Raw genomic sequence first — 26,411 nt, 5'->3', positions numbered from 1 at the left:
GTATTCCATCCTTTTCTATGCTCTGAAATACCTTTAGTAGTAGTGGTGTTAACTCTTCTCTGAAAGTTTGGTAGAATTCTCCAGTGAAGCCATCCAGGCTAGGGCTTTTTTTATTGGGAGTTTTTTAATTATCTTTTTAATCTCTTTTGTTATAGGTTTATTTAGTTGTTCTACCTCTGTTTGTGTTAGCTTAGGTAGGTAGTGAGTTTCTAGAAATTTTTCCATTTCTTCTAGGTTTTCAAATTTGTTAGAGTACAATTTTTCATAGAATTCTGTTAGGAGCCTTTTAATTTCAGTTGGGTCTGTTGTGATATCAGCCATTTTATTTCTTATATGGGTTAGCTGCTTCGTCTCCTGTTTTTCTTTTGTCAGTTTGGCGAATGGTTTATCGATTTCGTTGATCTTTTCAAAGAACCAGCTTTTGGTCTTGTTAACTCTTTCAGTTGTTTTTCTATTCTCTATTTCATTTAATTCTGATTATTTCCTTTCTTCTGGTGCCTGAGGGCTTCTTTTGCTGCTCTCTTTCTGCTTGTTCCAGGTGTAGGGTTAATGTTTTGATTTTGGCCTTTTCTTCGTTTTGGATGTGTGCATTTATTGCTATAAACTGACCTGAGCACTGCTTTTGTTGTGTCCCAAAGGTTCTGATAAGATGCATCTTCATTCTCATTTGATTCTATGAATTTCTTTATTCCATCCTTAATTTTTTTGTAACCCAGTAGTTTTTGAGCAAGGTGTTGTTCAGTTTTCATGTGTTTGACTTTTTCCTTGTGTTTTCTGTTACTGATTTCTACTTTTATGGCTTTATGGTCAGGAAGGATGCTTTAATATTTTGATGCTTTGGATTTTGTTAAGGCTTGCTTTATGGCCTAATATGTGTTCTATTCTGGAAAATGTTGCATGTGCATTGGAAAAGAAAGTATACTTGGCTGCTGTTGAGTGGAGTGTTTGGTTTGTGTCTGTGAGATCAATTTGTTTGATTGTAGCATGTAGCTCTTCCATGTCTTTGTTGAACTTCTTTCTGGATGTTCTGTCCTTCACCAAAAGTGGTGTGTTGAAGTCTCCTACTACTGTTGTGGAGCTGTCTATCAGTGAGGTTAAGAGTTTGTTGTATGTATTTTGGAGCTCTGTCGTTGGGTGCGTAAATACTTATTATAGTTATGTCCTCCTGGTGTATTGACCCTTTAACCGTTATATAGTGTCCTTCCTTATCCTTTGTGGTGGATTTTACTTTAAAGTCTGTTTTGTCAGAAATTAACATTGCCACTCCTGCTTTTTTTTTAGTGTTGTTTGCTTGATATATTTTTTTCCATTCTTTGAGTTTTAGTTTGTTCATGTCTTTAAGTCTAAGGTGTGTCTCTTTGTAGGCAGCATATAGACAGATCGTGTTTTTTTATCCAATCTGCCACTCTTTGTGTCTTTATTGGTGTATTTAGTCCATTTACATTCAGTGTAATTATTGATAGGTGTGAGTTTAGTGCTGTCATTTTGATGTCTTTTTTGTGTGTTGTTCACAGTTTCTTTGTTCCACTTAATCTTCTGTGCTAAGTCATTTTTCTTTATGTATTTTCTTTTCCTCTTTTTCATTGTTGATTTTGTGTTTGCTGAGTCTTTATATTTTTCTAATTATTTTGACTTGTAGGATTGTTAGTTTCCTTTGTGGTTACCTTAATATTTACCCCTGTTTTTCTAAGTTTATACCAGTCTTTTATTTCTTTATATCGCCTTGACTTCCTCTCCATATGAAAAATCTATGTCTGCATTTTTTAAGTCCCTCTTTTTTGTTTTAATGTTGTCATCTTTTAAATATTGACATCTGTTTCCCTATTATCAGTGTTTTAGCTTTGATCTACTTTTATGACTTCCCTATCTGGGTTGATATCTGGTTGCTCTGTCCTGTGTTTCTAGTCTTGGGTTGTTGTTTGATGTTACTGATTTTCTAACCAGAGGACTCCCTTTAGTGTTTCTTGTAATTTGGGTTTGGTTTTTGCAAATTCCCTAAACTTCTGTTTATCTGGAAATGCCCTAATTTCGCCATCATATTTGAGAGACAGTTTTGCTGGATATATAATTCTTGGCTGGCAGTTTTTTTTCCTTCAAGGCTTTATATATGTCATCCTATTGCCTTCTTTCCTACATAGTTTCTGCTGACTAGTCCCAGCTTATTCTTATTGACTCTCCTTTGTAGATGACTTTTTGTTTATCCATAGCTGCTCTTAAAATTCTCTCTTTATCTTTGGTTTTGGCAAATTTGATTATGTCTTGGTGACTTTCTTTTGGGATCTACCTTATTTGTGGTTCGATGAGCATCTTGGATAGATATCTTGTCATCTTTCACAATATCAGGGAAATTTTCTGCCAACAAATCTTCAGCAATTCTCTCTGTATTTTCTGTTATCCTCCCCTGTTCTGGTACTCCAATCACTCGTAGGTTATTCCTCTTGATAGAGGCCCACATATTTCTTAGGGTTTCTTCATTGTTTTTAATTCTTTTATCTGATTTTCCCTCAAATAAGTTGTTTTCAAGTGCTTCATCTTTAGTCTCACTAATTCTGACTTCCGTTGCCGCAATTCCGCACCTATGACTTTCTTTTGAGTTGTCTGATTCTGAAATTTTATTGTTAATCTTCTGGATTTCTGATTGCTGTCTTTCTGTGGATTCTTGTAGCCTGTTAAATTTGTCATTATGCTCTTCTCTAATCTTTTTAATTTCTTCTAGTCCGTGTTCTGCGTTTTACTTAATTTCCTTCCTAATTTCTTGAAGAGTTCTGTATATTAATCTTTTATATTCTGCCTCCGGTAATTCCAAGAAATTTTCCTCCTCTGGAAAACTTCTAGATTCTTTATTTTGGGAGCTTGCTGAAGCCATCATGGATTGCCCCTTTATGTGACTTGATATTGACTGTTGTCTTTGAGCTATCAATAAGTTATTATTTAATGTTTGCTTACTGTGTCCTAGCTTCTTGTTTTGTTTTAATATGCCCAAATAGGCTGCTCATATGAGCTAGCTTGATTATTGGCACCTATGAGGCTCCAATGTCCTGTCACCAGGTGGTTCAATCTGTTACTAGGTATGTGAGCTCAGGAGTCCACCCACTCCTACTGTATGGTTCTGCTCAGGTGCCCAGGTAGATAGCCACCAAGTATGTGGTGTACGCTTTCAACTTACAGTCCTAGACAGGCGTGGGTGATTGATGTAGGCACAGGCATCTGGCTGCAGCAGGGGGACACACTCTGAGCAAGGCAGGGGGCTGACAGCCACCCCAAAGTGTCCAGGAGGAAGATGTGTCCCTGTTCCCTAGAGCACATAGGTAGGTGGATTTTGAAGTTGGACTATGAGCACCTAATGCTGTTGGCTGTGAGGACTAGGGGGTACCTCTTATTCATGGGCCCATGTTGCAGGTGGCTAGGTGGTACAGGTGGAGCCACCAGTCCTCAGGTCCCTAATGTGGGTAGGTGAAGACCCTGCTTAATGGGCAGAGCAGTGTCAAATGTCAAGAACCTGCCACTTCACAGCTGAAACAGTTGAAGTTAGAATTCCATTATATATCCTATTGTACTGTGGTAATGAGGGTCTATGCAGGGAGAAAGGCACTCAAAGACTGTGGATCCCTTATGCCTGTGTCTAGGCAAAGGAGCTTTGCCTACCCTGAGTTCCTGGCTTAGGGGAGCCAGCAGTTTATTTTTTCCTCTGTTTTTTAATTTGTTTACTCTCCAAGGCTGGGAGAATGGCTCCGGGCGTGTGATGGATCCTACTTTTGTCCCAGGGGACTCAGCAATTGCTGAAGCCGGTCCGGGACCCAGTGCAGAGCAGGAGCAGGAAGTTAAATGCAAGAGAGATTTTTTTCCTAAGGGTTTTTTTTTTTTGATCCGTGTGGCAGACCGTATGCAGTTAATTTACTTTCACCGGTCCAGGGCTGCTTCTCACTGGTTCTGGGTGGCCGTGTAGACTCTCTGGCACTGGGTCTCTCCCGGTGCCAAAAACGTACTTCCCAAGCACCACTGCTTGCCTGCCTCACCGCTCACCCCTGAGCTGATCAGGCCTGAAGGGCTCAGGCTGTCGCTGGGTGAGGTGTGGCAACTCCTCACTGCTTCTGAGCTGTCTCTCCTTCTTCCTGCCACTCAGTCTGGTTTCTCAACTCTGCCTTTGATGTTCAGGGCTCCCAGATTGCCATGTATAATGAATTCACTTGTTTTTTCAGGTCTTTGTTGTCAGAGGTCCACCGGAAGCATCTGACTGTTCTGCCATCTTGGCCTCGCCTCCTGGATATGTATTCTTTAAAATATTCGTGTCCTATTATTGCATGAGGATTAGTATAAAAACTTACCTATGTGCACTGAAGACTATACACATACCTAGGAACCTGGGCTCAGTATAAGGTCACTGCATTTTCTTATTCTTTTGATACAAGTTTATAAAACTAGGAAATGAAAAGTGAGGATTAGTGCATCCTGCAGATAGGATACCCTTTTACTCAGTAGAGAGATTCTGTCTCAGAATGGCAGATAGATCCAACTTACTCAGTCACTGCCTCATTCTTGCAACCTGTGGTGACTAAGATTTTTGTAGTAACTGCAGTGGTTCTGATCTCCACTGTTTTAAAACTGTAGACTAGCAGGTCACTATGAGTTGGAGTCAACTCGATGGCAATGGGTAGAGCTGATCAGACAGCTTTGGAATAGATCATATAGTCCAGTTCAGCTGAATAGATTGTATATTAAATTTAACACCATGTGACCTCTCATTATTATTGTAATTGAGAATTTTTTGTTAGAGAAAAAAATAATTTTTAAATTGTACACAGGAAATTTTATAGTTAAACTATATATAAGAGCCTTTTAGAGATAGATTGCTAATGCTGTTTGAGAAGTTACTATATTTAAAAAACGGATATTTTGCATTTCTAACAAATTCCCAGATGATGCTGACACTGACTTTTTTTCATCTTAGAGATGTAAGACAGAGATAAGGAGACGATAGGAAAACTGGAAGGAAGACTTTAAGAAGTAAAAGCAAATTGGAAATAGAAGACTAATTAGGGAACAGAACCATGGAAAAATTGGATCTAGTTCAGGAACCCCTGCTCTACCTGCCATAAGGACATAAACATCAAACATTCTTTTTTTATTTTTTTCAAAGTTTTAAGTTTACAAAGTTTCAATAGTCAAGTGGTACCAACGCATTTATAATGAAAACATCATTGCCCTGTCCCATCCCTCCTTATTCCTGCATTTTTGCTTCCCAGAGGCAATCACTTTTCATTCCTACGTCTTAAGTCACAGAACAGACCTTCAGATGATAGATCAAACACATATACTCACACAGTGCCTTTAGTATATTCATATTACCTGAAACAAAGCAAAATAAACTTGTGAACATCTGGTTGAAAGTACAGAAAAGGGTACATAAAGTACAGAAAATTAAATAAAAATTTCTAGTATGCAAATAAGTAGAATAAATTATTATGGTTTAATATATGTCACCTGAGAAATACTGGTGACACTAGTGTTACTTTCTATTCTTATTTGTATCTTTTTAATGTGACATAAGTGGGGGCTAAGAAATAGTATGGGTTATTTGATGACATTTTGTGCTATAAAATTGGACAATTTATCACGAGTGACTTGAAAATCAAAATCTGGTCAAAGAGAGCCAAGAAACCAAAGTTATTATCATTGCCAACATAGATTCCTTTTTTCTATAATATAAAATATTCTGTATTAATGATTTGGGCAGCCGTGCTTTAAATCCCCAAAGTGTCTTTAAATTTAGTTCTTGTAATTCAGGTAACTTTCAGTTTTCATGTAGGGGGAATATTTTTGTTGTTTTTGCTCCTTAAGGAGGCAGAGCATTTTTAATCAGTTCTTTGGGGAAAGATACTCAGAGATATCAGTTCTCTGGGGAAAGTTTAAATGCTCGAAACTTAAATTTGTTAGTTCAGTGTTGCTAAAATAGAATCTTAGAATAATTGAATAATTTGGGGAGAAAGGCAACAGTTTCCTTCTAGATCTAGTAGTTATCCTTCTCTTTAGGAATTTAAATTGAAGGAGTAAAAGTAATTTAATTTGCTAAAGCTCTGAAAATTTACTGTCATTTTAGCTTTCTAGGAAATTGTGAGCAGGGCATCAAAGTATGTGACCATCATTGTAAGGGAATTTATAATATGACTTATGTAATTCATAAGAAAGGCTTCTTCAGACTAAGTCTTACTACAGTATGTGGAAAACCTGTGGTGACATTTTTATGATTTAATCTTAAGTTTTTATGCTACCAAGGGAACTCATTGTAGTCAAAATATAAAATAAAATAAATTTTAGGTTTTAATGGGACATTTATATAGCTAGGTATTTTCTTAACTTGAACTCTGTATAGTTAGTTGATGAGAACTTTACAAAAGGTATGTTCATAAAATATTTTAAACCATTTGGTTTAACTGTTAAAGGGGGCCTTTGAGAAATGCTTTTCTAAATGTGAATAGTCTTTAAACAACTGATTATCTTTTTATTTAATATAGTATGAGTTTAGATTTTCAGAAGTTGTGATTTCTTACAATAAAATTTCAAACTGTATGTTTGGGCTATTTAGTTTTTGTTCTAGAGAACAAAGAAGGGTAAATAGTAGATATGTGATTAAACAAAGTAATGAGAACTTGAGTTTTCTTTTGTTAATCTTTATGGCCAATTTAATTCATTTTAATAGGCAAATTAATTTGGTCTCTGTTGTTAGGAAGGACAACTCATTAACAAAAAGCTATAACTTCTTCCATTCCAAAATATTTCCTATAGCTTTTCTCCTCCCTACTCTTTCCCTGCCATTAATTTTCGTTATAAAAGATCAAAACAGTACAAGGTTGAAATGTGTTTAGAACAAAATGTGAAATGTTATCCCCCAAATTTTGTGGGTATCCTTTAGCGTTTCTAGTTACATATATAAATATTCTATTACATATATAAATTTATACATATCTTAAAGCATAAACAAATGTCATGATATTTACATAATTTTCCGTAAGTTACTTTTTCACTTCTTTTGAAGAGTAATTTTTATGTCAGTATGTGATGTTTGACTTTATTTTTCTAGCTATTGCATAGTATTCTGTAGTATAGATGTACCATAGTTACTTTGACCAATCCTTATACCTCTTTCTATGTGCATGTGAGTATTTCTTTAAGATATGAGTGTGTCCAGTAGCTTTTCTGCCCTGATATTTCTGCGGTTCACACTTAGCATCTCAACTCTGAAATCCATAGACTTATTTTCTTGATTCTTGGTTCTGTGTGACTCTACCACCATCCTATGTTCAAATCCCATTCACTTTTCCTGTTGCACACTCGGTACCTATTGGCATCTTAAAAATTTTGACCCAGATTTATTCACAACAATTTTTGTATTGCAGTTGTATAGAAATTTTATTGCATTTTGTTTCCAGCCTGCAGGGCAAGTAGCACAAATCCAGTGATTAACATTATGAGTACAAATGCTAATCTAATGGTACACAAAGTGAATTAAATCAAGGTCCACCAGCCTGTGCTGAAGTGACAGTTCTGAGAAATCCTCTTCTTTTGGTGAGGAAATTGCTATGAAACCTATTTTTAAATGACTTTGGTAGATTATGTTTAGATTTTTAAAAATATGTATGGCTTAAGACATTATTGTAATTCTGGAGTCTTTAAGATACATTTCCAGAAACAGGAAGAGGAAAAACTGCTGGTAAGTGTAGGCTCTCTTCATTAAAGAACCTTAGTGTGTTGTCTAATGAATGCTTACCAGAGAGGAAGGGGAAACCTAGAAAAATAGCTAATTGGGAGGAGAAGAGAATGAGGAGCAAACAAGATTAATTAAGAACTATCAGGGATAAAACTTTCTTAAGTAATCATAATGACCTCATTGGAATATAAAAATCTCAGGGTTGAGAAAAGACACCCTCACAGTAAACTAGTTTTCATTGAACCCTGACGAATCTGTAAGAAAATAACCTGAAGGGTATTTAGAAGTTCAGATGGCAAAGCTCAGACAATTGACTCTGAATAAAACACAGTTTTTTTCTTTGCTGATTTTCAGAAGTTAATTTAAATTTAGCAATGAAGACACTTGGTATTCCCTGACACATTGAAACAAAAAGAATTGAGAACTATGGTTTTTAGTTTGATAAGTTAAAGCAATATGAGGAGGATTCTCCCCCTAGAGTTACAGGCTTGTGGTTATACTAGGCCAAGGTACCTTTATAGTGCCTGGGAAGCTTTGTAGATAAATTTAAAACTCATAGTAGAAATTTAGAAGTGATTGAAATAGTTTTAGTTGAACAGTATTTGTACATAGTTAATTCTGTTTATTAAAATTGCTTCTAATGTTCTTTTAAGTTATAAGTTGTGTGTGTGTGTGCGCATATATATATTTTAGTTATGGAGAAAATTTCAAACATACAAATGTAGAGAGAATATAATGAACCCTTATGTACCCATCATCAGTTTCAACATATATCAACTCATGGCCAATCTTGTTTCATCTGTATCTCCATCTACTTCTCCCTTTCCAAAACCAAACCAAACCAAACCCGTTGCTGTCGAGTTGATTCCAACTCATAGCCACCCTATCGGACAGGGTAGAACTGCCCCATAGGGTCTCCAAGGCTGTAGTCTTTACAGAAGCTGACTGCCACATCTTTCTCCCAAGGAGTGGCTGGTGGGTTTGAATCGCCAACCTTTTGATTAGCAGCCAGGTGCTTAACCACTGCGCCACCAGGGTTCCTTCGCCCCTTACCTCAATTATTTTGAAACAAATCAAAAACATATCATTTTATTTACAAATATTTTAGTATCTATAAAAGAGACTTTTTTTCAATCATGACCATAATACCGAAAAAATTATAAGCAATTCTGAATATCATCAAATATCCAATCAGTTTAAAGTTTCTTAATTATCTCACCTTTTCTCTCTATTGTGTTAAAATATACACGGAGTTTCTGGGTGGTACAAACAGTTAACATGCTCATCTGCTAAATGAAAGGTTAGAAATTCAAGACCATCCACAAGGGCCATGGGAGAAAAGCCTGTTGATCTACTTTTTGAAAAAATCAGCCATTGAAAACTCTATTGAGCAGAGTTATGCTCTGATAGACATGTGATTACCATGAGCTGGAGTCAACTTGATAGCATCTCTTTTTTTTGGTTTAAAATACACCCAACGTAAAATTTACCATTTTAACCATTTTCAAGTGTTCAATCCATGTCATTATTCACACTCATAATGCTGTGCAACCATCACCATTATTTATTTCCAAAACTTCTGCATCATCCCAAACAAACTCTGTACCCATTAAGTAATAAATAACCATTCCCTCCTCCTCCAGCCCATGCTAACCACTAATCTACTTCCTGTTTCTGTGCATTTGTCTATTCTAGATATTTCATACAAATGGGATCATACAATATTTATCCTTTTGTATTGACTTATTTCACTTAGCATAATATTTTCAATGCTCATCCATGTCATAGCATGTATTCAAACTTCATTCCTTTTTATGGCTGAATAATATTCCATTATATGTATATACCAGGAGCCCTGGAGGTGCAGTGGTTAAAGTGCTTGGCTGCTAACCAAAAGCTTGGCTGTTTGAAACCATCAGTGGCTCCACAAGAGAAAGGTGTGCCAGTCTGCTTCCGTAAAGATTTACAGCCTTGGAACCGCTATGGGGCAGTTCTACTCTGTCTTATAGGTTCGCTATGAGTCAGAATCAGCTTGAGGGCAGTGGGTTTTGGGTATGTTTATACCACATTTTGTTTATCTCCTCATCAGTCGATGGACATTTGAGTGGTTTCCACCTTTTGACCGTTGTGAATAATGCAACAGTGAATATTGGTGTACAACTATCTGAGTCCCTGCTTTAAATTCTTTGGGGGCATATACCCAGAAGTGGAACTGCTGGATCATATGGTAATTCTTTAACAGTCAGACTTTTTCATAGTGGTTGCACCTTTTTACGTTCCCACCAGCACTGCTTAAGAATTTCAATTTCTTCACATTCTTGCCAACATTTTTTTTTTTTTAATAATGGCAGTCCTAGTGGATGTGAAATGGTATGCTGTTGTGGTTTTGATTTTTATGAGTCAGAATCAACTGGACAGCAGTGGGGTTAATGACTAATGACATTGAGAATCTTTTCATGTGCTTGTTGGCTATTTACATATCTTCTTTGGGAAAATGTCTATTCAAGTCCTTTGTGTATTTTTTAATTAGGTGGTTTGCCTTTTTGTTGTTGAGTTGTAGGAGTTCTTTATATATTGTGGATATTAAGCCTTTATCACATATGTGATTTCCAGATATTTTTTCCCATCCTGTAGGTTGTCTTTTCACTTTTTTTGGTAATGTCCTTTGATGCACAAAAGTTTTTCAATTTGATGAAGCCCAGTTTATCCCATTGTGAGATGTATCCGTATGTTTTCTTCTAAGAGTTTTATGGCTTTGGCTCTTATATTTAGGTTGTTGATTAATTCTGAGTTAATTTTTATATATAGTGTGAAGCAGTTGCTTGGTTTGTGGAGGAAGCACTGTGTAGCCTCTTTGGTTCAGGAGATCAGTTATGGGAGTCTTCTAACTTCAGGAAAATTTTGGGCTAGCTTTCCTCTTAGATGGCAGCATGATCAGAGCTTGAAACCAAAGGATGCTGGAGCTATGTGCTGTATTTTTGTACTCTGAGCCTCCTCTCTTCCTCTTAAGTAGATTTCTTTGGAAGAGTGACCTTGTCAGAAAATTCATATTTTATTGCTGCAGCTTCTTGTATCTGGACATCCCCAAAGTATTGTCCTGAAGTTTATATCTATCTAATCTATCTCTCTCTCTCTCTATCTATCTCTATGCCATTCTTCTTGCCAGTGGAGGAGGAACGTTGAAAGTGCACAGGGCAGACTAGTAGGCAACAGGTTGTAGCAGGGGAGGGCTTGTTTTCTTTTTTCCCCTTTTTGTGACAGTCTGTCTACCTGAAGTGTTCATTGATCATCCCTCATAGTATATGTGAAATGTATTTCTAGTTTCCCCAAGAAACATAAGTTATTTAAGATAGGCATTAGATTGTCATCTTCGTTTTATAAATTATACCCTCAAGAAAAATGCTGTCTGAGACCATACATATTTAATTTAAAATTATGAGACTTTTCAAAATACAGGAAAGAAGAAAATGACACTTAATGTACCCACCATCAAGCCTTAACAAATGTTGACGTTTTATAGTGTTTGCTGTATATTGATCGTAAATAAATAAGTGAAATATTCAGATGCAGCTAAAGCTCCATTACCTCCTCAGAGGTAATCCCTATCCTGACTATCCTTGATGTCGCTTGTTTCCGTGGTTGTTTTTATATATTTTGTACACACGTATGCATTCATAAATAATATATATTATTTTCTGTTTTTAAAATCTATAAAAATGATCATAAACACATTGCCTTTGAGTCGATTCCGACTCATACTGACTATAGGACAGAGTAGAACTGCCCCATAGAGTTTCCAAGGAGTGCCTGGTGGATTCGAACTGCCAACCTTCTGGTTAGCAGCCATAGCACTTAACCACTGTGCCACCAGGGGTCATACTGTTTATAAACTTTTTCAAGATCTTGATTTATTGTTTCTTTTAGCAATTTGACTATAACATGCGTACATGCGGTTTTATTTTGTATTTATCCTGCTTAGAGCTTGCTAAACTTCTTCAATCTGTATGTTTATTTTTCAGATGTTTGTTTTTCAGGTATTTTTTCTGCTTCATTCTCTTCTCTTCTGGAATTCCAATTAGACATATGTTAGCTCTTTTGATATTGTCCTATAGATTATTGAGGTTTTGTTAATAGTTTGTTAATAGTTTTTATGTCTTTTTTCAGATTGGCTAATTTTTGTTGATATATTCTCAAGTTCACATTTTCTTTTTTCATCTCCAGCCAACTGCTAAGCCCACTCAATGAGCTTTTCTTTGTTAAATTTCAGATACTGCATTTTTGAGTTCTAAAGTTTTTAATTGAGTCTCATAGTTTCTCATTCTCTCCTGAGATTTCTCATCTTTTTATTCATTATGACTGTGTTTTCCTTTACATATTTGAGCATATTTATAATAGCTGCTTTAAAATTCTGTTTTGCTAATTCTAATGTCTGAATCATCTCAGGATTGGTTTCCATCGATTTGCCTTTTCTCTTGGCTATGGGTTACAGTTTTCTGTTTCTTCATGTTTCTAGTAATTTTGGATTTTTTTTTCCCTAGACACTGTGAATGATACACTGCAGAGACTCTTTTAACACCAACTGGGATCTTCCTCAGACAAAAGCTGTAAAAACAGGAATCTCACCCAGTGCCCTCTGCTGTTCTCTTCTTCAGAGCGTCAACTCCTTTAGTTTCTTGCTGACTGGTTGCTCTCCAGTGCCTTTGGATTGTTATTTTTATTACACTTTGTCCAGAGTTTATAATGTTATCTGCAAGAGGGTTAGTCTGATAAAAGCTACTTTACCATTACTGGAAGCTTAACTCCCTGCATAACTTTTTTAAACCTGCTTTTTTGATTCTGTTTGTTTTGGAGATTCATCCATGTGGAGACAGAGACATTTAGTTCATTTGCGGTTAGTTCTGTATAATCCATAGTCTGAATAAACCTCCGTGTATTTGTTCTTTCTCTTACTGAAGCATAATTAGGTTGTTTCTAATTATTTTTTAAAAGCAATGCAACAGTAAACGTTCTTGGGTAAACTCCTTGTACACGCGTTTGAAAGTTTCTCTGTAGGGCAGTGGTTCTTCACCAGGGTGAATTTGCCTTCCAGAGGTCATTTGGCAATGTTTGAAACACTTGGTATTGTCAAGACTGGGATGGAGGGTGCTACCAGCATTTAGTGCAGAGACGTTAGGGATGCTGCTAAACATCCTGCAGTGCCAAGTACAGGCTCCCCCTCCACCTCTACCCCTAATAAAGAACTATACAAATTATCTAAAATGTCAGCAGTGCCAATGTTGAGAAAACCTGCTCTGGGGCATATCCCTAGAAGTAAAGTTAGTTTAAGGTGTGTGTAATGTTTTTGTTTTGTTATTAAAAGAAACAATTTCTGTAAAACATGAAAAATTTTCAATACAAGTAAAAGGTATGGAATGTCTGAAATTAAAATTGAATCTTCTCTTTGGTGACACTGGCAATCCGGCAGTTATAAGCAATTTAGATATCTAGAGTTAACCGAGCCATGCACCTACCCAGAGTGTGCTTATAATCTTCCACCTCATGAACTGAAATAGATTGGTACTTCCTGCCTGTTTAAAAGATTAATTTTAGTTGGGAATCTGTTTCAAAATTGATAGTTGTGCAGACAGTAATAGTTGGAATATTTTGCTGAAGATGCTGACTGAGAGAAAAATTGTAGCATGAAAAAGTTTTTCCCTGACAGAAGTGGTTGTTAAATTTCGAAAGCTTAAAGATTTTAAAAGTTTCTTTCTAGTGTGGTTTAAATTAAATTCTTAACTGAAGGCAGAGAAGTGAAGTTAACGAATTCTGAGACCCACTTTTAAGCCTGTAAGACTTAACGGCTTCCTTTGAAAATAGATAAAAGCTATGGCCACAGAAATATGTTCATGCTTGTGTACATACAATTTTGCGTGTGATTTTGAGTCCCTTATACATGCTTCTGAAACCCATGTATGGGCCCCTCACCAGGATCTCCAGGTTAAAAACTTTGCTAAACGTCTATTAAAACTGGTAAAGTGCCAAAAACAAGATATATTTGGAATTATCACTGAATGGTAAAGACACAGCTATATTGTTTATATCTTGTTTACAAAATGCAGAATACTCAGTGATGGAGAAAAATAAGTTACTTGGAATTAGAGTTCTTCAAGCCCTTCAACGTTGAATAAATAAAAACATCTTATTTAATTTTTTATCTATAGCTCCATCTTTTTCTTTCTTTCTTTTTCTAGGAATACGCAGCAGTACTATGGCAACAAGCTAAGGAAAGCAGACAACAAAATTCACCTGAAAAATCACATTTTGGAACCCCCCTTCCAGAAGAAAAACTTAATGACTTTCGTGATGAACAAATTGGACAGTTGCAGGAGCTGATGCGAGAAGCCACTAAACCCAATAGGCAATTTAATATTACTGAGTCTACAAAACCAAAATGTTAGTCTATATAATAAAGCCTAACAAAAATTTTAAAGATCAGGCCCCCTTATTAACTATCATCAGTGGATTAAAAAAAATTATTTCTTCAGCTTTTAGGCTTTGAGAGAATAACTACTTGTCTTAGGCTGGGTTCTCTAGAGAAGCAAAATCAGTAAAGTGTAAAAATATATAATATAGAGAGATTTACATCAAGGAAATGGCTCACGTGGTTGTAGAGGTTGAAATGTCCCACGTCCATGGGTCAGGATAGAAGCTTCTCCTGATTCTCATAGCTGCGGGGGCTGGCAAACCCAAGATTAACGAGTTGGAGAGCAGGGCTCTTGCTCACAGGCTGTGAAGATCAGTGAATCCCAAGATCAGCAGGCAAGATCACAGATAAGCTACTAGCTCAAGTTCCAAGAACCAGAGGTCAGATGAACAAGAACCAGCTGCAGGATCCGGAATGGGCAAAAGCCCCCAAGCCTTGCCAGAATGTCCACTTACATTCAATGCAGGCCACATGCCCAAGGAAACTCCCTTTCAACTGATTGGCCACTCACAGCAGATCGCATCATGAGTGTGATCACATATCTCAACAGGGAAGTGATCACAACATACTATTGCCAAAACACTGAGAATCATGGCCCAGCCAAGTTGACACAGTCTTCACCATCACACTACTGTTAATGAAATATTCTTTTATTTTTGGATGTTACAAATGCTTTCTGCAATATGTGGATCAGGAAGATATGTGGATCAGAAAGAGTGGCTGCAAAATGGATAAACTTATAGAATTTTGCTGAAAAAATTTTATATATAAATTTGCATTGTTCAGGCATTAGCTTCATGACTTTTCTGTGGCTTCATCAGATAAGCTTATCTTGATAATGATAGATGTGGAATTCCAACAGGGTTGTATATCATTCTACATTGTCATTCTGCAACTTACATCATTTCTACTCTAATAACACATATATGATTCTTTTGGAAGTCCTTCCTCCTTGAGTCATGTTTATCCATAATGAAAGATTAAGGAGAAGCTTTAAGATTTAGTATTATACTGTCATTTGTATAATAGATTATACAAAGTGTAATATATTTCTACAGTGTTAATAAGAAATGGCCCCTTAAGTAATTTGTAGTTGCCCTGAGAATCTCACCTATTGCTTAATGGTTGGGCAGATGAAACACTACATAGAATTTTCTTAACATTTAGGTTGATTTATAAACTACAAAAATCAAATGGTAAACCCATTCAAATTATAAAACATACATACATGAATTTTAAAAAATATAATGAGCTAAAATTATTTGTGTCTTTAGTTATGGATATTTACTCTGGGTGTTTAGTTATGGAAGGAATCATTTTTCAGTTGTAGTTGCATTTATGTCAGCTCTTTAAAAATTGATTCGTGTTTTCTCTTTCTGGTTTTGCTGTCTTATGGGCTTTCTCTTTGCGTATGGCTCCTGGCCCCTTAATCCTTCTTCCATCCCTCTTTAAGTCAGTCTGTCAGTTGATCAGTTGGTCGTCTTCTCATTGAACGATAGGCAGCCTATCAGTTTATAATAGTCTCTACATTGTAACAGTCTCCAGGGATACAACAGGGAATAAGACAAAGCCCCTGTCCTCAAGAAGTTTAAAATCTAGTTGTGTATTCAGAAACCTTGTTTCATTATGAACAAATACTTTATGTCCTCAAACTCATTACAATACTGTCTTTTTCATCTACTTGCCTAGCAGAAACCTAACAACTGTGATGACACTGCTTCCTCTGTTCTTGGGAAGTGGGAGCTGTGGATTCTTTTACAAACTCACTGTGGCATAGCACCACCTCTTGTTCCTTTCAAACCATCACTAGGCCACCCTCACTTAAGATCTCTTTGTCTTTCTTTTTTTGGTTACACTTTCCTATTCTTTCTGTTCTTTGGTACCTGGCTCACACCTCCCCATCTCAAGTCCAGTCCTCATTTTTGTGACCTCTGTATCCATATGGTTGACTTACCAGTAGGCTAACGATTCTTTGACATTATTCACTTATACTCATCTAACCACCTATAAAAACCCAAATCAAACCACCGCTGAGTAGAACTTCCCCATTGGGTTTCCAAAGCTGTAAATCTTTACAGAAGCAGACTGCCACATCTTTCTCCCACAGAGCAGCTGGGGGGTTTGAACCATTGACTTTTCTGTTAGCAGCCGAACGCTTAACCACAATACTACCAAAGGTCCTTTTAACTTATAGTCATGGCTATATTTAAATGGTCACTTTAGAACTATTTATTCCACATCTGAAATTATGAATTACAACATCCCATGTTTTCATCACTGTCTCCTATCTTAACAATTTGGTAAGTGTCTTACTCCCACTGCACCTAGTCATTCTTTCAATAAATACCTACTGAGAATCTTCCACATGCCAAGCATCATTCTGGAGATAGAGGCTATAGCAATGATCAAAGACAAAACGTCTATCTTCATGGAACTCACATTCTAAAGGAAGGAGACAAAGTCCATATAGAAAATATATAGGTGGTAAGTATTATGGAGAAAAAATAAAGCAGGGATAGGGGATAGGACTGTGGTTCCCAAACTGTGAACTGAGATGCGTTGGAGTACCACAGAGAATTCATAGGGTTGCTGTGGGATATTTAAGAATTTTGAGGAAATCACAGCAATATTTATTAGATACCACATGAGTTACTAGCTTTAAGTAGTTCACGGTTTCACCATTAGATTGCTATATTCTTTCCAATGACATATCTGTGAAGCTGGGTTTTTAGCAGTTGCTGCGATAAAAAGGCAGATATCACACAAAAATTGTAACAGAAAATGAAGATGGGTGGTGTCTGATCTGATTCTGAAGTTTGAGAAGTTGTGTAGTGCCCAATGGGACCTAAGTTGTTCGGGTATAAACGCTAAGTTATTTGGAACTATTTAATAAATGAAACTGTTAAGTATTTCTTCTGGCCTAGGTGTGCTGTGAAAAAAATTGCTGAGACACTAAGGGTGTGTAAACAGTTTGGGAACAACTGAAATAGGTATGTCAGGGAGTATTCTTTAACAGTAAACTCAGTTTTTTGTTTCTGTTTTTTGTTTTTGTCTCTGTTCAGTGTCATTCCTCTACTGCCTTCATTTTCATCCCAGTTTTCCCTAGTCTCTGTGATCCTTCACTTCAATCAACCATTAGCAACACACAGAATATACGGTCTCCTTTTCCTTTTACAGGAGCCCTGGTGCACAGTGGTTAAAGCACATAGCTGCTAACCAAAATGTTGGTGATTTGAACCCACCAGCCACTCCACGGGAGAAAGATGTGGCAGTCTGCTTCTGTAAAGATTTACAGCCTTGGAAACCCTATGGGGCAGTTCTGCTCTGTCCTTAGGGTTGCTATGAGTTGGAACTGACTTGACGGCAATGGGTTTGGTTTGTTTTCCTTTTACCGTATCTGCTGTCACTAAGGGAACCGATTACTTGCCAGAATCAATGGAGTATTAGTGTAAGATTGATAGGTTATCTTGTGAGATTTTATATTATTTTCTACTACTTTTAAACCACTCTGCTTTGTTTTTATACTGCCTAACTCTTAGGTTATAATTTTTCTCCATCTTTTTTGAAAATAATGTTGTTCTCTGGGATTCTATCCTCAGCACTTTCACTTCACACACCCATTGCTTCAAATGTTAGCTGTACTCTTAAATCTATGATACCAACCTAAATCTAATTTCTAAACTTCAGATCTGTGTTTGAAATTTCAGTAGACATTTCCAATTGATACTTTTCTAACCCTTCTCAGTGAGTAAATGGTATTAACATATACTCAATTCACCAATTCAGAATTCTGTAACTCAGTCTATATTTCACCATCTCCCTAGAGGTTTCCTTGTCATCATTCAGCAATTCTGACAACTCGATGTGGTAGATTGCAAAATGGCTATAGCTCTCCACTGCTCGCAGTACCCATACCATTTGCAATGTAACTTTGAAACTCCTCCCATTGAGAATTTCACCGGTTTTCCAATTCCTCAAATCTCGGCTGGCCTTGTGACTTGATTTTCTCAAAAGAATGGCTTAAGTGGCATTATGTAAACTTAGGGTCTAGGCCTCAGAGCCCTGCACATTTCCACTAACTCTTAGAATCCTGCTCAGCTGCACTGTGAACAAGCTCAGGCGGGCCTGCCAGAAGATGAGAGATCATGTGGAGCAGAGGTGAACCACTCCAGCTGAAGCTATCCTAGACCAGCCAGCTCTTAGCCAGCCACAGATACATGAGTGAGCCCAGCTGAGATCAGAAGAACTGTACAGCTGAACCCAACCCAAATTGCCAATCACCAGTCACAAGCTAAATAAATGGTAGTTCTAACTGCTGAGTTTTCTGATGGTTTGTTATACAGCTAGAGTGATACGCTCTACTGCCTTACTATCTCAAATTTATTCCCTTTTCGCCACGTAACAGTGTGGGATTTTAGGCTTAGATTTTTTTTTTTTCTCTGTAGTAATCTATATGTGGCTTTCTTATCTCCAACCTTCTTAATATTCTCCATGCTACTGCCTGTATAGCTTTACTGATAGGGAAATCTGATCCCATCATTTCCCTGCTTGAAATTTGAGGTGAAGGAGGTGTTGAGATTATACTCGGTGTTAGTGAGAGATGGCACAATTGACATTTTGCCATTGGTGGTGGTGGATGAGGGGAATCTGAAACAGCTTTTGGAGACTAAATTGGCAATATGTATTAAGAACTTTAAGAATGATCCTACCTTTTGAACCTAGTATCCTGTTTCCAGATTCTAAAGGAAAAAAAATTCAGAAATTTGGACGAAGTTTTTCATATAAACATGTTGTTAGAAATGTTATTAAGAGTGCGAAATTGAGAATTGCAAAAATGCCTCCAACATCAGAAAGGTTAAATGAGTTGTAATCATATGTACAACTAAACAGTTTAGGTTTACAAAGAATTTTTAATGATATGGGAACTTTCCTGACATCGATGAGCAAGAAAAAGGTGCTATGAAATACGTAGCATTATTTCCTTTTTCAGTAATGTGACAGAATGTTAATCTGAGCAGTCTTCCTGCTGAAAACTAAAAATTATAGACAGACTATGAAAGCATTTTTGAGAAGCAATAAGGAGCTGGCAGTATCCCAAAAGATTAATTAAAGGCCAGTATCTAAATGAAACTGGGAACTGAAGCAAGTAAAAGTTGAAGCTCTTTTGCCCTGGGAGTGAATTTAAGCTTTGATTTTGATGGCTGTTTGGACAGAAGACAAAGCATAAGGCTTACCCAAAGAGGAGAGTCATAAGAGACAGTTTTTCCATAAAGCCAGGACCTAAGGACTACACCTCAGGGTAAAAGGAAGCTAGAGCTAATCCTCCACTACTTGTGGAAATTTGCAGGTGCACTGCAGTGGGTTTCTCTTATATGTGGCCTTCTGGCCCTGGGTTTGTAGTTCTGTCAGGGTGACTGGCTAGGCCACAGTCTTGCAGAGGGATTGATTACTATGCAAAAGAATATGTAAAACCCTTGTGGGAATTGGCTGATTACTATGCAAATTAGATGACTGTGGCCTACCAAGGGGATTGATCAGTTTGTGGTCTTGGTGGGAGGAGTAGGCTTATAAAAGAGCCAGCCCCACAGAGATTGGGGGAGACCTCACTGCCAGCAACAGCCTGGTATGGAGTGTGTCCTTTGGACCCAGTGTCCCTGCACTGAGAACCACTTAGAACCAGGAAACCGAGCTGTAACACTAAAGTTGGCACAAGACAGTGGAAACTAGGGCACCAGTGTGAGATGGCTGCAGTGGGCTTGCTGATCTATGGAGCAAGAGAGCTGAGCGCCTTTGGGCAGGAGGCTTGCCTCTGGGCATTTGTTGGCAAAGCCCAAGCCCAAGCAGGGCAGAGGCGAGGCTGGAGTGGAGCCCAGTGGGAGTAGGTCCAAGCAAAAGGCCTGCCTGCGGGCATGGCTAAAGAGCTGAGAGCTGTCTTGGTTGGAAGCTGTCCTGATTGATGAATTGTATCCTGTCCCCTGAGTTTATCCTGTTACCTCCAAGGTAATCCTGATCCTGAGTTCTAACCTGTTACATAATCATGAGTTCCGTGTGCCCATTGCAACAAATTATTTGACCTGGTGAAGAAATAGTGCTGGAGGGAGAATGGTTAGTGTTAGAAAAGGTGAAAAAGAGAGTGGAGGTATGTTTGACCTCTACCTTATAGGAATCAGCTTTGTGCTGATGCTGATTCTCATTTCCCCTCCTGAATTTAGACAGGCACTGATGATAGATTACAGCAGCCCAACCCAAATTCAAGTTCACTTGGGTGGTAAAACAAAATTTAAGCTATGAATTTAGTGTAAAATGGCCCCAAGAATCAGTGCCTGACAGATGTAAACAAATCCTCATTGGAGGATGTTAGGGTCACAATTTTCCTAGGAGAATAAACACCTCAAGTTAAAATGAACTCCATAAATGGAAGGAAGGAAATAAAGATTAGAAAGTAATGAAAAATCAAAAGTTTATTCTTTGAAAAGGACTCGTAACAGTGACAAACCTCTGGCAAAGTTAATCAAGGAAAAAAAGAGTAGGCACAAATAACTGATATCAGGAATGAAAAAGAGGACATAACTATTCCTATTGGGACATAAAATGGATAAGATATTGTGAACAACTTAAAGCCAGTAGATATGTAACATGCAGAAGAAATGAACGTATTTCTCAAAAAATGTAGCTTACCAAAAATAGACAAAAGAATGGTTCTACAGCCATTATTGTAATTGAGTCAATAGTTTAAAGTATTCCCAGAAAGAAAATTCCAGCCCTGAACAACTTCTTTGGTGAATTCTGTCAAATATTCAAGACAAATCCAGCAACATGACCTGTTAGGTTTATGCCAAGAATCCAAAGTTGTTTTTATATTAGAAAATCAATAATTATGATCCACCATATTATCAAATTAAAAGAGAATTAATTATGATCATCTTATTAGATGTAGAAAAAGCATTTGCTAAACACTCAATATCCATTCATGATAAAAATATTCTTAACAGACTAGGTATAAAGGACACTTCATCAGTCTAATTACAAGATTTCTACCAACTATCTGTACCGAGCATAATGATGAACCATTAAAAGCTTCCTATTTGAGATTGGGAAAAAGCCAAGGATGTCTGTCACCACTTTAAAAAACAAACAAAGAAAACGTTTATTCTCAGATAATAAGATTGTATATATAGGAAATTTAAAATTTAAAACAATCTACAAATTATTAGAATGAATAAGAGAATTTAACAAGTTTGCTAAATGCAAAAATTGCTATACAGTCATAAATTGCATTTATACATCCTAGCAACAAATAGAACATGAAAATTTATAAACGTACCAATAAAGTAGTATCAAAAAATACTAAGTGCTTGGAAACCAACTTAACAAAAGATGTTCAAAACTCTCTGGAGAAACTTACAGAATTTTTCTTAAAGACACCAAAGAAGACCTGAAGTGAAGTAGTATTCCATTCTCCAGGTTGAGAAGATTTAATATTGTAAAGATGTTAATTGTCCCTAAATAGTCTGTAATTTCAATGCACTCTCCATCAAAATTCCAAATGTTTTTATTTTTATTTGACAAGTTTATTTTAAAAATTTTAAAAATTTATATGGAAATGCAAAGGTCCAAAAATAGCCTAGGTCGCTTTAAGAAGAACAGTGTGGTAAGACCCTACCTGATATCAAAACATAGTTATTAAGATAGTTTAACAGTTTATTATATGGACACTTGATTTATGACAATGGTGGTACTGCAGTACAGTGGGGAAAGGATGGCTTTTCAATAAGTGAGTATTTTTATGGGGAAAAAAAAACCTTTGGCCCATAGAATTAGTTCTAGGTTTCTTAAAGATCTAAAAGTGAAAGACAAAACTATAACACTTTTAGAAAGTAAGATAAAGAATATTTTCAAAATACTGGTTTTAGGAGAAGACTTCTTAAATAAGACCAGCTCTAACTGTAAAGGAAAAAAAAACCAATTCTGGCTGCATTACTATATTTTCATCAAAAGTAGTAAAGGGTGTAAACGCAAGCCTCAGAGTGTGACGAGATAGTTGCAACACATACGATGGCAAAAGGAATCATATAAAACATCTAAAGAATTTCTATACATTAATAAGAAAAACATACAACCTAATAGGAAAATGGGCCAAAAACTGGAACAAGCAATTCACAAATTCAAATAGGCCTGGGCTTCTATAGTTCTTAAAAGCTAAGAAATTCTTGAGCTTCTGGGATTGAGTTGTACTGCCTTATTAAAAGCAAAAAAGAGAAAAAAGCAATAAACCTTGAATGAGTAAAACAAAGAAAAGGGTTGTTTCAAATAAGGATCAACCACAGGTTTCCTTCATTTAGCATAATTTCAGGAGGTAGCATATGATCAATAACCGATGGTACTGAAGGAAGAATTCCAAGCTACACTGAAGGCGGTGGTGGAAAACAAGGCTCCAGGAATTGATAGAATTGAGACATTTCAACAAATGGATGCTACACTGGAAGTGCTCACTTATCTATACCAAGAAATTTGGAAGACAGCTACCTAGCCAACCTACTAGAAGAGATCCGTATCATGCCCATTCCAAAGAAAGGTGATCCAACTGACTGTGGAAATTATCAGACAGTATCATTAATATCACACTCAAGTAAAATAGATTCAGAAGAGGATGTAGAAATAGGGATATTGGTGCTGATGTCAGATGGACCTTGGCTGAAAGCAGAGTATACCAGAAAGATGTTTAACTGTGTTTTACTTACTATGCAAAGACATTCACCTGTCTGGATCATAACAAATTATGGATAACATTGCGAAGAATGGGAGTTCTAGAACACTTAATTGTGCTCATGCGGAACCTGTACATAGACCAAGAGGCAGTCGTTCAAACAGAACAAGGGGGATACTGCATGGTTTAAAATCAGGAAAGGTGTGCATCAGGGTTGTATCCTCTAACCATATTTATTCTATCTGTATGCTGAGCAAATAATCCAAGAAGCTGGACTATATGAAGAAGAGTGCAGCATCAAGATTGGAGGAAGACTCATGAACAACCTGTGATATGCAGACACAACCTTGCTTGCTGAAAGTGAAGAGGACTTGAAGTACTTAACTGATGAAGATGAAAGACCACAGCCTTCAGTATGGATTACACCTCAACATATAGAAAACTAAAATCCTCACAACTGGACCAATAAACATCATGATAAATGGAGAAAAGATTGAAGTTGTCAAGCATTTCATTTTACTTGGGTCCACAATCAACGCCCACAGAAGCAACAGTCAAGAAATCAAACAACTTGTTGTACTGGACACATCTGCTGCAAAAGACCTCTTAAAGTGTTAATGAGCAAAGATGTCACTTTCAGGACTAAGGTGTGCCTGATGCAAGCCATGGTATTTTCAATCACCTCATATACACGCAAAAGCTGGGCAATGAGTAAGAAAGACTGAAGACAAATTGATGCATTTGAATTATGGTGTTGGTAAAGAATATTGAATATACCATGGACGGCCAGAAGAACAAACAAATCTGTCTTGGAAGAAGTACAACCAGAATGCTCCTTAGAAGCGAAGATGGCAAGACTTGGTCTTGCTTACTTTGGACATGTTATCAGAAGGGAGCACTCTCTGGAGAAGGACATCATGCTTGGTAAAGTAGAGGGTCAGTGAAAAAGAGGAACACCCTCAGTGAGATAGATTGACACAGTGGCTGCAAAAATGGACTCAAACATAGCAATAATTGAGAGATGGTGCAGGACCAGGCAGCATTTTGTTTTGTTGTACAGAGTCACTCACAGAGTCACTATGAGTCGGAACTGACTCAACGGCAGCTAACAACAGCAACAGCTTCCTTCTTTTAGCATAATCCAACTCCCCCCGATTTTAATTTATTCATAGCATGTCATAAACTTATTCAATATGTAATGTAAGAACATAACCTGTTTGAGGGCGAAAATAAAGGTAATGGTTACTTCTAGATTTGTACTTGTTGCTTTTTTATAAAACTTTTACTTTCTAGCAGTTGGCACCATTTTCTTTTGATGTGTTTCAAATAAAATTGATTTTGCAGTGAACACTTGAGGGATGTTTGCATTTTCCCTTTGGTCTCTATAATTTATTCTTTTGATAAAAGACCTGATAGAGGAAAGGCTACAGAATCTAATGTCAATTAGATGCATGCAAAATTATTGAATCTGAAGGATTTGAAGAGGCCAATAAGTTTATCTAGTCCAACCACATTGTTCATATTTTCATATTCAGAATTTATTTGATCAAGAAATGCATCTTAACTCAGGATTTGTGAATTTGAAACAAAAATTCACTATTCCAACTGGTTTTGTGTTTTGAATATCTCTAAGTCTGATATACAGAAACATGCAGAAGTGCTGGGCTCAGTTGGCAATTATTATGGGCTTTAAGAAATATAAGTATTATTTTTATGCAAATTATAAGATTAACTTGTGCTGCTTTAGCAAAGAAATGATAGAGTTCATTACTGGGTACGTGAAATAGTACACACTTTTCAGGTTTTCAAAACAACTTATTGTAAAAGCTGATAGGAGTTGAATGCTGAATAATTGTTGCTAAGCAACTTTAATAATAATTGTTGCTAAGCATGTGAAGAGGAGCCCTGGTGGTGCAGTGGTTAAGCATTCGGCTGCTAACTGAAAGGTCAGTGGTTCGAACCCCCCAGCCGCTCTGTGAGAGAAAGATGTGGCAGTCTGCTTCTGTAAAGATTTACAGCCTTGGAAACCTATGGGGGCAGTTCTACTCTGTCTTAGAGTGTTGCTAGGAATCATAATCGACCTGATGGCAGTGAATTTGGTTTTTGGTAAGCATGGGAAAGCTGGACAATGAATAAGGAAGACTGAAGAAGAATTGATGCATTTGAATCATGGTGTTGGTGGAAAATATTGACTTTACCATGGACTGCCAGAAGAACAAACAAATCTGTCTTGGAAGAAGTACAGCAAGAACGCCCCTTAGAAGTAAGGATGGTAGACTTCATCTCACGTACTTTGGATTATGTTATCAGGAGGGACCAATCCCTGGAGAAGGACATCATGCTTAGTAGAGGGTCAGTGAAAAAGAGGAAGACCCTTAACGAGATGGATTAACACAGTGGCTGTAACAATGGGCTCAAACATAGCAGCGATTGTGAGGATGGCGCAGGATTGGCCGCATTTCGTTCTGTTGTACATAGGGTCGCTGTGTGGAACCGACTTGATGACACCTAACTACAACAAGCAACTTTAAGAGAATAGCTATCTGCACGGTAATGTCGTATCTAGTGAATGCTGCCACTCACACGTAGATGACTGAAGAGAGAACCAACCCAGTATATAAGAATAGTAAAAGTTTAAAGTTTAAAATGTATATCGTAATAAACTTGTAAGGCAAGCTCACTCAAAAGTAATTTGAATTTAAAATATGATTAAACAAAAAGATTATGGTAAAAACATTTGAATGAACTGAATTTAGATTAATCGATGTTTTAAACCAACTTGTTTAAAGCAGGGAGGAGGTGTAAGTGCTCCCAAAGCTTAGTTTTATGAAACATGTGAGGAGTACATTCTGCCTTCTAGGGCAAGAGAGACATGTCACATCATTACATAACTGTTGCCTCAATCTCAGTCTTATAGAGAACACAGTCCCATGAGGGCAGGAATTTTGTGTACTGTTTACCACTACTTAGAACTGTGCCAGCAACTCAGTAGGGACTCAAAAAATATTCGTTGAATGGTAAGTAAAGTAATATTAGCTAAAAATAATGTATTAGGATCCATTCAGGAGATAGAAACCACCATTAATTTGAACACAGTTTAATATAAAAAAGTAGGAAGTATAATAGGGTTGTAACTGTAAAGAAAGGGGCCCTGATGAAGCAGTGGTTTAGCCCTCGGCTGCCAACTTGAACCCACCTGCTGCTCCACAGAAAAAAGATGTGGCAGTCTTCTTCCATAAAGATTACAGCCTTGGAAACCTTATGGGGCAGTTCTGCTGTGTCCTATAGGGTCTCTGTAAGGTCTCTATGAATTGGAATCGACTTGACAGCATGGGTTTTGTTTGTTTAAAGATGTAGGAGAACTCTAAAGGATACCCTAGGGCTGAAGGAGAGTGGCAAAACAAGGACAAATTTGGAAAAAAGGCCCTTCCCCAAGGCTGGGATTCAGACTTCACTGGAGAAGGAGTGGTTGCATCCCATTGTACAGAGAAGTTTCTAGGGCTGCCCTGGCTAGAGCTAGTCTGTATTTGCTGAGC

The 26,411-nt window shown here is 37.1% G+C and overlaps 1 protein-coding gene across 1 annotated transcript in view; it reads left to right on the top strand.

Annotated features, from left to right (window-relative positions):
• The window catches only part of SDHAF3 (succinate dehydrogenase complex assembly factor 3), a 53,400-nt gene extending 39,023 nt beyond the window's left edge, over positions 1 to 14,377 (top strand). The window contains 1 exon segment of the mRNA XM_004386151.2: positions 13,936 to 14,377. Within this exon segment, the coding sequence (XP_004386208.2) occupies positions 13,936 to 14,142 (207 nt within the window). The 3' untranslated portion in view covers positions 14,143 to 14,377.
• The last annotated feature ends 12,034 nt before the right edge of the window (positions 14,378 to 26,411 follow it).

Source organism: Trichechus manatus, unplaced genomic scaffold (assembly GCF_000243295.1).
Source record: "Trichechus manatus latirostris isolate Lorelei unplaced genomic scaffold, TriManLat1.0 scaffold00156, whole genome shotgun sequence".
In the NCBI taxonomy this organism is placed as follows: domain Eukaryota; kingdom Metazoa; phylum Chordata; class Mammalia; order Sirenia; family Trichechidae; genus Trichechus; species Trichechus manatus.
The sequence above is the reverse complement of the archived record's forward strand: the minus strand, read 5'-3'. Positions and strand labels throughout refer to the sequence as shown.